Below are 12296 nucleotides of genomic sequence, written 5' to 3' on the forward strand. Positions count from 1 at the left end.
TCATCACACTCTCAATCTAGTCATTTCAGCACTTGATAATCTTTCCTCGTCTGGTCTAAGGATGAAATTAGGCTTTTCCCCCCGTGCCTGGCGTGGGTCCTCTGTAGTCTCTGATCTTACTTTGAGCTCTTCCTTACTGTCTAGGGAAAAGCTCCTTCAAAGCTCGCCAGGCCTGGCTCTCCTGCTGTGCCGGGCGACCCTTGGTCACTGTTAGGAGTACTCGTTACTACTGCGGTGTCACTGGGCTCGGGCCTTCTCAGCGGGGAGAAGCGGGGCTGACACACAGGCGTCTGTCTTGATTCTGCCCTATCTCCATTCCTATCTGCCAAGAAAACCTGAAATGTAAAGGGCTTTCTCTTAGTTCTAAGGAACATGTTTCAGTGTTTTCTCATATTGTATGTGCGTGCTCGGGAGCTCAGGTCCCACTGTCTGCCTGTGGAAGCTGGTGGACGGCTTTGGTGTCCATCTTTCCTTTCCGCCCCATTTTTAAGATAGAGTCTTTGTTGTTTTTGTGTCACTAGCAGGCCTGAGGGATTTCTCCAGTCTCCGGTTCACCTCTCTCCTGTGGGCACACTGGGGTCACGGGCACTCTTGCTGTGCATCTGGCTTTTACATGGCTTCTGGAGTTTGGACTTGGCTCCTCACACCTTTTTGCCCTTTTACCCGCTGAGCCATCTCCTCAGCCTGCGATGGTGTGTGCGCCTCCTTCCTCCACCAGAAATCCTGCTGTCCTAACCCTGATGCTTCTTTGGTCAGCTGCTGGGTGTGAACAGTTTGCCTTGCACAGATATCCTCCCCAGCCCTCAGAGGTGTCACCTTTACTCCACAGTGCCCTCCCTGCATTCCTGTGCCATGCCCTTACCCTAGGATAGTCGCCAACCAAGCCACCACTCACACTGCAAACCTTGCACCCTGCAGTGCTCTGGCCACCCACACTGAGACTGTGGCTCCCTGGCAGCTGACACACACAGTGATCTGTGCGTTAGCAAGTGCTGGGGAAGAGCAAGGCAGTGTTGGGAATTCTCCTGGGAGATCCGTGGTTTGGGCTTGCGCTTTCCCCTCCTCTCTTCACTGTGTTCCTGGGCTCTGGGCTGGCCACACAGGACACAAGGGAAACAACATGGTACCTTCCCATGTGGAGACCTTGTCACTGAAACCTCCACAACGAATGTGGCCCCTTTGAGTCTGTTTTAGTTCTGTGGACAAGAGATAGTCAGGTTTAAGAATACATAAAAGTATGGCTAGGCTTGGTGGCGCACGCCATTGATCCCAGTATTCAGGAGGCAGGGGCAGGGGCAGGGGAACTCCAGCTTCAGGGAGAGCTGGGTATCCCTGGCTTCTCCTGGAACATGCTCTCAAGTGTACATGCCCAGCCCAGACATGAACAGAGATCAACAAAAATACATCTTTAAAAAATTTTATAAGTGTGTGCATACATGCTTGGTGCCATGGATGCCCTGGAACTGGGCTTACAGACAGGTATGTGCTGGGAATTGAACCTGGGTCCTCGAGAGGAGCACCCAGTGGTCAAATTGCTGAGCCATTTCTCCAGCCCCATACAAATAAAACTTAAAAAAACAAAAAACCAGAATGAACAAAATTGGGTTGTCAGGATGGTCTGCTATCAAGCCTGATAACAGTTCTTAATGGCCCAGATGGTGGAAGGAGGGGGTGGACTCCCCAAAGTTCTGACATAGAACGTACACACAAATAAATTGTGTGTGTGTGTATACATACATACATACATACATACATACATACATACACACACACACACACACACACACACACACACACACACACACACATTTACATGTAATTTTAGTGTAAGGTCCCGGAGAGATGGCTCAGGTGTTAAGAGCGCTTTCTGCTCTGCCAGAAGAACTGAGTTCAGTTACCAGCTCCCATGTCCAACAGCTCACAGCTGCCTTCAGGAGACCTGATGGCGTCCAGGGGATCTGATGGCCTCCAAGGCACCTGCACTCACATGCAGATACACACATAAAAACTTTTTTTGAGGGTTGAACAAGGGTTTATCTGTGATCAGGTGGCCTATGAGGTGAGCTGTGAAATGGTCAGTAGGCAGCCATCTCCAGAGCATGGGCAGTTGTTCCGTTTAGTTGCAGAGTGAAAGAAAAGTTCATTCTTGGTCCATTGAATAGTGTGTGAGATGGTACTGGCCCTTGTATTTATCCTCCTTAACCCTCACAGATGTGCATATCTTATCTAGAAGTATGATTAGCCTACAGGAGAAGGAGGGGCCTTGCCATTTCTGTTTGATCATCTCGGACTGTGGCATTCACCTGCCTGGCCTAGGAATCAGCTCCCCCACTGCGGTGTCCTCCCCTCTGTGCCTTCAGCAGCATTGGTTACTCCCTATAGTGGACAGATGTCTGGTGTTGAGAGGTTTCCCTAGGGCATCTCCACACCTGCTTATATTGGAACTGACAATCAGCAGGAGACTCAGGGATGGAGAAAATAACCAAAAGAGGCGTTTGCAGTCACGCCTTCTTACTACTTCAGAAGCATTGATTTGAAGTCACAGTGTAGGGCTTATGTATTCTCACGGGAGCCCTTTTGTGCCTTGGGAATGAAGCATGTTGCATTCTCCTCCGGCGGACTCACAAGGTCTATGCCCCTCGGAGACCCTGAGAGCATCATTTACAGTCTTCCTAGCCTCAGCCCCTGTGGGAGGGTGACGGAGACCAGCTCTGAGAACATCTTGAGTACAGGCGGACTACTGCTCTGATGGCAAGTAGCCTTGAACAGGCGGACTATTGCTCCGGTGGCAAATAGCAATGGTTTATTTCTTAAGTACAGCTTTTATACTATTCTAAAGTAGCATATTTTTGGCTTGGCGCGTAACGGTAGTTATTCATTAATATTACCAATAACGAACTTGGTTACCATACCTATTAGACTAAACACATTCTGAGAATCAGTCAAGGGAGAAAATTTCACCAACAAGAAAGAAGATAACTATAAGCCTTCCCTCACCTTGAACCAACAACTGTTTGACTTTATCAAGAAGTTCACAAGGAGTTACTGCCAAGACTTCTGGGAGCAGAGCCAGAGCCACCCAACCCTTCCAGGAGGGGCAGCCCCTGAGCTCTTCCCCAGAATCCTTAGTTAACCCTTTCAGGCCGATACTAAGTAGCAGTTCTCCTCAGGAGGGAAGCAGCCGTTGACCCACACCTCACTCCCTCCCTCTTTCAGCAGAAGCCCACCATGGGCAGCATGTTCCGCCAGCAGTCTGTTGAGGACAAGGAGGACAAACCGCCCTCACGGCAGAAGTTCATCCAGTCAGAGATGTCCGAGGCTGTGGAACGAGCCCGAAAGCGCAGGGAGGAAGAGGAACGCCGGGCCCGTGAGGAGAGGCTGGCTGCTTGTGCGGCCAAACTGAAGCAGCTGGACCAGAAGTGCAAGCAGGCCCAGAAGGCCAGCGAGGCCCCCAAGTCGGTGGACAAGGAGGTCCCCCGATCTCCTGGCATGGAGAAGGCCTCCCCACCAGAGAACGGCCCTATTGTCCGCAAAGGTAAGAGACTCCCTATCCCACAGCTGGGAGTCTTGAACTATTGTCCCCACATCACTGGCTATGAGGTAGCAAAACATGTGGCTGAAGGCAGACACTGGGAAGCATCGGTCCTTGGCAGTGTAGGCCTGGCCGGGAGTGGTGGCAATCACTTACCTCAGCACATGGGAGGCAGAAGCAGGATCACCTTGGTCTATATAGAGAGCTCCAGGACAGTTAGATTGTACATAAAGAAACCCTGTTTTGCAGGCGGATCACTGTGAGTTCGAGGCCAGCCTGGTCTACAAAGCGGGTCCAGGACAGCCAAGGCTACACAGAGAGACCCTGTCTCGAAAACCTTAAAAAAAAAAAAAAAAAGAAACCCTGTTTTAAACACATGCACACGCACACCTGTGTACGCGTACCACGTGTGCACTTAAAACTGTAGACCTGGGTACTTATTTGGTCCCAGCTCAACTTTTTTTCTCTCTGTAATGTTTAATTTGTGTGTTTGTGCCACAAAGCATCTATGTGGAAGTCAGAGGACAACTTTGTGCAGTTGACTCTCTCCTACTTTTACATGGGGTCAGAGGCTGGACTCAGGTCCCTAGGCTTCTGTGCTAAACTCCTTTACCTACTTAGACGTCTTGCCAACCCCATCTCAACTTTTTTGTTTTGTTTTGTTTTTCAAGGCAGGGTTTCTCTGTGTAGCCCTGGCTGTCCTGGACTCACTTTGTAGACCAGGCTGGCCTCGAACTCACAGCGATCCACCTGCTTCTGCCTCCCGAGTGCTGGGATTACAGGCGTGCACCACAGCGCCTGGCCAATCTCAGCTTTTTAAATTAGTTGAGTAAATGTCTTGCATATCTGGAAATTGTGCGTTCCTTTATCAGGGAGGCTGGGCTGAGGATCTGGTCATAGAGTTTTCTTCAGCCTTTTGGAGGCTAGCTGAGAAAGGCTCCTTCCTGAGAACCAGTCACGAAGAAGGCCTCTGGGCAGGGAGGGAGCGCAGGGCAGCTGTGCACAGCTGGATTGAGACAGTGGGCATCTACGTCCCTTCCAGCAGGGGTAGGGAGCCTCTGCCTTGTGAAAAGCCAGGTAACTGACCACACTTGATTAAAATAAAGACAGTCAAGAGTCAAAGAGCTAGATTTTAATTCACTAATCTTAATCATAAGAAAAAGAAACAAGGGCAGAGAGCTATGGAGGGAGAAAGGGAAAGTGCGCCCCAAACCTTCACTCTCTGGGGTTTTAAACCAGGGTACCTGACTAGCAGGAGACACTCCCAGGACACATCTTATCTCCAGAGAACCTTTGATATGTTTTTCTTGAAAGAGCCAGCTTTTGACACCTTTTCTGTGTGTTAGTAGAGTCTGCAAGGAACTAGGCTTTTAACACATTTGGGTCTGGTAGGTTGTTATTAGCAGGGAGACGCTCACCTACATCCGATCACTAAGCTTACCTGGAGGGAGCAGCTCCTCCGCCTGCAGACAAGGACCCACAGCAAATCATGTCAAATGTAGTAGGGTGGCCAGGTGGCTCAGCAGGTAGAGTGCCACCAAGCCTGACAGACCAGTAGTGAAAGGGGAGGACAGAGAGGTGAAAGTTGTTCCGGTTGCCATTGCTGTGGTGGTGGTGGTGTGTGTGTGTGTGTGTGTGTGTTTGTACTCACGTACCTTTGCGCCTGCCCGTACCCATGAGCACGCATCATCTTACACAGAACATGAGAATACATTTATTTGAGAATGTGACGGCTGGAAACACAGCTCAGTGGCTTAAGAGCCCTAACTGCAGCCAGGCGTGGTGGCGCACGCTTTTAATCCCAGCACTCAGAGGCAGAGGCAGGCGGATCGTTGAGTTCGAGGCCATCCTGGCGTACAAAGCAAGTCCAGAACAGCCAAGGCTACACAGAGCCCCAGCTGCTTTCATAGGGGACCTGGCTTTAGTTCCCAGCACTCACATGGTGGCTCACAACCATCTCTAATTCCGATGCTTTTTTTCTGATCTCCTTGGATACCAGGTGCACACACAATACGTGCAGGCAGATGAACTCGTACTCATAAAATAAGTGAATCCCCTCGGATGTTTATATACATGTGTGTGTGGAGGGCCAGTGTCAGGTGTCTGCAGAGAGGCAAACTTGCCATCACTGCTGCTACTGTCACTTCCTGTCCTGCCCAGACAAACACAGGACCTAGAACCTACCAAGAAAGGAGAGCATTGTTTTACAGGAAATGAAAAGAGGTCTTAACAAGTGTTGGAGTATACTCCAGCTGGCAGCAACAGTCGCACAAGGAGTGGCCGATGTGGCTTCTGTAGAGCATCGAACAGTCTGTGTAGTGGGCACCGCACGACAGGCACTCTCCAGAGAAGCCATCAGCTCAGTCACCTTTGTTAGGAGATGCCAGCCTCTGTATATGTGGCAGTCTGAAGCTCCCAGTGCCCGTCTTATGTCAAGGAAAATGCAGCTGTCCTTGTGATGTCATCTCTTTACAACTTGAGGGAGACTGCCAGCCTCATGGTGTGTATGGAGTTGGCAGGACAGAAACCGCTTCAGACATAGTTAGTCAGTCCCTGTTGAGTGCGCGACCACGTGTGAATTCTCACAGCAGCTTCGTGGAGCAGGCGTGGCTGTCAGTGCTTACAGCAGCATTGGACAGGGGAGGCTGAGGGAAGGGCCGTCAGGTTGCCCGCCTGTGCTTGCCCAGTTCCTTCTGTTTGGGTGGTCACTGCCTTATCCCTTATCCCAGGCCTTACTCCACCTCTCACGATCGAGTACAGTTCTGAGCTGACTCAGCATCCTCATCTATTTTTTGTTTGTTTGTTTGTTTGTTTGTTTGTTTGTTTTAACCTGTGCTTTGTGGGGATCCACAGTCTGGTCCCCGCCAGTGTAGTGCACATAGTGGCACAGGAGCACTTGCTGTTCACCACCACATGGTTGGCCGAGCTCCTGTGAGCTCACTGTAACGTATCTTTGCCTGCCTGTTCTCTAGGCTCCCCAGAATTTCCTGTCCAAGAAGCACCCACTATGTTCTTGGAAGAGACACCTGCCATGTCCCCTGCAGTGGCTCAGAGCAACAGTAGCAGCAGCAGCAGCAGCAGCAGCAGTAGCAGCAGCGAGGAGGAAGCCAGGGAGGCTGGGTCACCCGCACAGGAGTTCAGCAAGTATCAGAAATCCCTCCCTCCCCGTTTCCAGCGCCAACAGCAGCAGCAGCAACAGCAGCAGCAGCAGCAGCAGGTAACCTGATGGACATGACCACAAAGCCTACTTAGCTCCAGTTTGAAGAAAAGCAGTACCCTTAATTGTCAGTTCTGAATTTTCCTTCCTTCCTTCCTTCCTTCCTTCCTTCCTTCCTTCCTTCCTTCTTATGACAGGGTTTCTCTGTGTAGCCTTGGCTATCCTAGACTCGCTTTGTAGACTAGGCTGGCCTTGAACTCAAAGAGATCCTCCTGCCTCTGCCTCCTGAGAGCTAGGATTACAGGCATGCACCACCACACCCAGCTCCAGTTCTGAAACTTTCAAAGGGACCTGCATTTTTGCTCTGTGTCTTGGAGATGCCCTCTGCTGGTGGTACCCATCAGCAGCTGTGTTCCCTGGAGAGTGGTAGTCAGTGGGACTGGGGTTGTGGCTGAGTGGTAGAGCTTGCCCAGCATGAATGAGACCTCGGTGTAGTTTTTGGTACCCAGCAGAGGAAATGGCAGTGTTCCTAGGAACCGTGCATTTTGATGGGGACTGAGATGGTGGGACTATTACTTGGGAGCCCAGCAGCTGGGTGTATAATGTTTTCATCTAAAATTGGTACGCTTGGAGACCAAGGATCTCCTTTAGTTTCCTATGACCCCACCCCGGTTTCTGTGCTTTGGAGTCTTGTGATTCCCGTCAGTCAACTCCGTTTATGGTATTGGTCTGTGAGTCACTGAGTCTGGGAGTTGGACGTACAGTGTTAATGGGCAGTGTTAGTGGTTGCACCTGCTGAACAAAGCGGTTACTCCAGCAGCTCTTTCTAGGGACAGGGAGGCAGCGGGGCTGCAGGGCCTGGCTGGTCTTCAGGGCCTGCGACTGAGCCAAAGGGTGTGGTGACCTCCTCCGTTCTTTCCATCCCTGAGCGGCCGTGACTGTGTGTTCCTCAGAGAGATGCTCTGAGCGCAATAGAGCCACCCAGATGAGTTGCCACCCAACAGCAGGCTGGAAGGTCCTGCTCTTCTCGGAGTGGGGCGGACAGGCTCAAGGTCTCATACTGAGCCTATCCTTGAGCCTGACTTAACGCATTGGTACTGTTTTAAAGTTGGGCTGGGTGGGTGGACTGAGTGTCTCCTTGCTGAGTAGTCACTGATGACTTGTGTGTTCAGCACAGTGCCCTAGCCAGCTGCTGTGAGAGCAGTGAACAGAGCAGTGCACATCTGGTGGCTACTTTCTGGAGGGACTGTGCTTATGCTGAGAACTCACTTGTAGACGAAGGAGAGAGGAGGGAGCATCATAGTCAAGGCTCAGGGTCTCCCATAGTCTGCCAAGGGCCCAGTGTCATGGAGGAGTGGCCAAGGAGGCAAGATCTAGCAGAACCCCGTAGGCCCCGCCGGTAGCCCTGTGGTGTCAGGTCATTGGGCACAAAGCTGGGAGGCACTAATCCTTTAAATCTTGGGGCCAACAAATATAACATGTACGGGGTGGCTGTAGACAGAAATCGGCCGTGTTCCTGGGTCCAGTTCTGTGAGGTGTTCAGTCAAACTGTAATCCTCACCTGATGGAGGTGGCACAGGTGCACACAGCTCTTGTGGTGACACCACCATGGCTGTCCATCCAGCTCAGAGGGACCTCAGCCTAAAAGCTGTCACATACCTCGGACATCCTTGACGCTGGCCTTCTCTTAGGGCCTTTTTTTGTGCCCCGCCCTCGTTCACTACTTGCCTTCTTCCACCAGGAGCAGCTATACAAGATGCAGCACTGGCAGCCCGTGTACCCCCCGCCCTCCCACCCGCAGCGCAGCTTCTACCCACACCACCCCCAGATGCTGGGCTTCGACCCCCGGTGGATGATGATGCCCTCCTACATGGACCCACGCATCACACCCGCCCGGACACCTGTGGACTTCTACCCCTCAGCCTTGCATCCTTCAGGTGAGCATAGGGGACGCCAGTGATTGGACAGTGAAGGGAGGAAGTCACCAGGAGAGTTAGACCCACTGTAGTCCGCTCTGGCCTCTTTGTCAGGTCATTCAACTCGTCTTCAGTTTTACAAACTTAGATATAATTTTGCTCCTGTCAGAAGTCACTGGGACCTGAGCGTGGGGTGGGAGACACGTCTGTAATTTCAGCACTTGAGCGGTTTTGAGACAAGAAGATGGTGAAGTTGAGAGCCACCTGGGCTGTGTATTCAGACTCTGTCTCTAAAAGAAGCAAAACAAAACTAAAGTTGTTGGGATGAGTATGAGCTCATGTGTTGTAAGTGGCCTGAATTCCGCTCACGTTTCTCACAGCCACTGGCCCCTTGCATCCTTGCTTCCGGGTTTTTTCTAGCCATGATTATTCCTTCCCACAGTTTGTCTAATGCCTTTAATTAAAGCCATATTTGGAGTTTGATCAGCTCTTTGTCTTACTGTACATTCCTTTAGTAACTAGCACTGTTGGGTGCTCATCTGTTTGTTTTTCCTCACTTACATATAACATGCTCTTTATAGTGTTGTCCTCAGCATTGCCTTGCTGGGGTCAGGGATGCCGTCTTCTATTTACCTCTCTGTCAGGTGGTCCATACCACAGGCTAGACTGTCAGGTGGTCCATACCACAGGCTAGACTGTCAGGTGGTCCATACCACAGGCTAGACTGTCAGGTGGTCCATACCACAGGCTAGTCTGTCAGGTGGTACATACCACAGGCTAGACTGTCAGGTGGTCCATACCACAGGCTAGACTGTCAGGTGGTACACACCACAGGTCTAGACTGTCAGGTGGTCCACACCACAGGCTAGACTGTCAGGTGGTACACACCACAGGCTAGACTGTCAGGTGGTACACACCACAGGCTAGACTGTCAGATACATACTGCGGGCTAGATGACCAGGTGGTCTCAATGTCTTCTCTCTAGTCATATTGAAGTAGTCCATAAAGTTGGACTTGTCAGTTGTGTTACACAAATACATATATCACTAGTTTTCTAAAACCCCCTGCTCAGTTACTGACAGGTGTTGAAATTGTTTGCCACATGGTTGGAAGGTTAACCTGGTGGTAGAACACTTCTATAGTGTTCTCCACTCCAGCACAAACTTGTTAGTAAATAATTATCCCCGTGTGGCTGGGGCTATATAAACTTCTTATAAGCAGAGGTGCTTGTTTGTTTTTGTGTTTTCTGTTTTGTCACTGTGTAAACCAGGCTAGCCTCTAAGTCACAAAGATCCACTTGTCTCTGCATCTTGCTGCTGGGATTAAAGTTGTGAGCCACCACACCTGTTTTTTTGGTTATTGTTGAAATATGATCTCTCACTGCAGCTCAGACTGGCTCAGGACTCACCATGTATCTCAGGCTGCCCTCACATTCACTTAGGTCAGTTTTCCACATGATCAGGAATTGCCCCTCCTTCTTGCCATCACTGTTTCTGCTCAATATTTGGTTGTGTTTTCTGTTTTTGCTACTTTGGCTGGAAGTAACATAATTATTATTGGTTTCTTCACTATTTATTTGATACTTTTTATTCCCGCGTTTTATGGTTGACTTTTCTGGACCTTGATTTTTGCTAGTGTATCACTCTGAAAGTCTTTATCTTTTTATTGCCATAGCTAGCTCCTTTAGGTTTATTGGGATGTTGGTGTGATGGCATGCAAATTTAATCTCAGCACTTGGAAGGCAGATGCCGGGGGATCTCTGACTTGGAGGCCAGCCTGGTCTACATAGTGAGTTCCAGGACAGACTCAGCTACATAGTGAGACCTTTCCTCAATTGCTTTCCATGCCATCCCCCTTCCCCCCCAAAAAGGATCACTCTCTTTGTAGGCTGGAGAGGTGGCCTAACAGTTAAGAGCGCTAGCTGCTTTTTCAGTTCCCAGCACACACATGGTAGCTTTTAGCTGCCGTAACTCCAGTTCCAGGGAGTCCAATGCCCTCTTCTGTTCAGGCCTTTATAGGCACCAGGCAAGCATCCATGTTCATATGTACATGCGTGCGTGCATGCATACATATATGCAGTACCTAGGTACATATATGCAGGCAGAAATAACAAACTTTTTTTTTTCTTTTAAGCTCTTCTGTTTGTCTTTGGTCCCTGTGTTGGTTAGGTGTTCATCCCCCCTGCCCTGCCTTCATCCCCACCTTACTATGCTATTGAGTTTGGTCCAAAACTCGTTACCTTGTGTCATCCCTGCTCGTCCTCTGGCTGGGATGTAGTTGATCCTTTCTGTATTTACTTTGCTTAGTGTCCATTTCACGTAAAGGTACCAGCACTGTTGCAGGGTGCGTTTGCTCCCAGCAGGAGAGACAGGAGAGAGGAGGGAGCGCACGAGTGGGAATGAGGAGCTTGCCTCCAGGAAGCGGGCTGGGCCCTGGCTGCAGCTCAGTTGTCCCTTCACCAGCATCTAATCTGACATTTTACATTTTAGTGACTGTAGATTTTTGGAAAAAGAATTTGTTTCCCAGGTTGTTGTCTTGTTTCATATTTTCTGTTTTCCTCCTCCATTTTTTTTTTTAACATTCATTTACCCACTTTGAGAGCAGCACGTGCACAGCACGTTTGTGGAGTCAGAAGGTCTTCTTCTGTCATCTGGGTTCCAAGGAACTAACTCAGCTTGGGAATGAGCACCTTTACCCTGTCAGCCATTTCACAGCTCCCATTTTAAAGTTTTTTTCTTTGTTTTTAAAGCCAGGGTCTCTCTATTACATAGCCCTGGCTGTCCTGGGTTTGTAGACCAGGCTGGCCTTGAACTCACAGAGCTCTCTGCCTCTGCCTCCCGAGTGCTGGGATTAAAGGCGTGCACCACCACATCCGGCAGGAGCTTCATTCCTTCTTCTACACCTTTGATCATTTAAATAACAATTTTTAGTTCTAGATTTTGCTAGGAAGTATCTAGCCACAGTATGCTACATTCCACACACATCTGGATGTTTAAGTTCAGGTTCAAGATCTGGTAAGGAAGGACCTTTTGCTGGGGGCTTTATGGGACTCCCGGCCATCTTTCCAGAGCATTCTCGCTCTTACACCCGGTTAGTTTGAGAGATGTCTGCATCATTCTGGGAGGCAGGAATTTGAGCACACCTCTCCTCTAAACCCAAACAAAGCAAGCGTGTTGTTCTGTTCTTACCACCCCTCCCCCAACCCCCTAGCCTGGGCTGAGATAGGCGTCCAGGTGGGAATCCCCTGTACACCACAGGACTTTCTCATGTTTAGTGGTATTTCAGATTCCTGGTTCTGGAGGGTGCAGAGGCCAGGGAAGCTCGGTAGAGCTGGTAGATTCACATTGTCCATATCCCAGTCTGTCTGGGCCACTCACTCCGCGCTCTCCCTCCCCAACAGCCAGGGTTCCCAAATGCTGACTGTCCGTCTTCCCTTAGGGATAGCAGGTAGTGAAGCCATTCCCATGTCTAAATCTTCCTGGGAGGGTCTGGATCAACTGGACGCTGCCTGGCTGGTGGGTGGGTGCCATCGGGGATGTGGCTCATCTCCAGTCTACGCAGCTAAGCAGTGTCGGGGTAGGCTCACTGTCTGAAATCTGGCTTCCACTTACTGTTTTCGTTACCTCCCCAGTGGATTCTTGTTCCGGGAATCAGAGTCGGCTCCTAAGGCTGTAAACAGGTCAGATGGTGT

General features: G+C 50.1%; 1 protein-coding gene across 10 annotated transcripts in view; it reads left to right on the forward strand.

The window, feature by feature from the left end:
- The window catches only part of PRRC2B (proline rich coiled-coil 2B), an 88601-nt gene that overhangs the window by 53634 nt on the left and 22671 nt on the right, over positions 1-12296 (forward strand). For 5 of the 10 annotated variants that reach the window (XM_084797852.1, XM_084797860.1, XM_084797855.1 and 2 more), the window contains 3 exons: positions 3217-3535; positions 6505-6749; positions 8431-8626. In XM_084797852.1, the coding sequence (XP_084653978.1) occupies positions 3217-3535; positions 6505-6749; positions 8431-8626 (760 nt within the window). The remainder of the gene's footprint in view (positions 1-3216; positions 3536-6504; positions 6750-8430; positions 8627-12296) is intronic. The other 5 variants (XM_084797854.1, XM_084797856.1, XM_084797861.1 and 2 more) reach the window with 2 other exon arrangements.

This window comes from Acomys minous (assembly GCF_964271855.1).
Source record: "Acomys minous genome assembly, chromosome: 10".
Lineage (NCBI taxonomy): Eukaryota > Metazoa > Chordata > Mammalia > Rodentia > Muridae > Acomys > Acomys minous.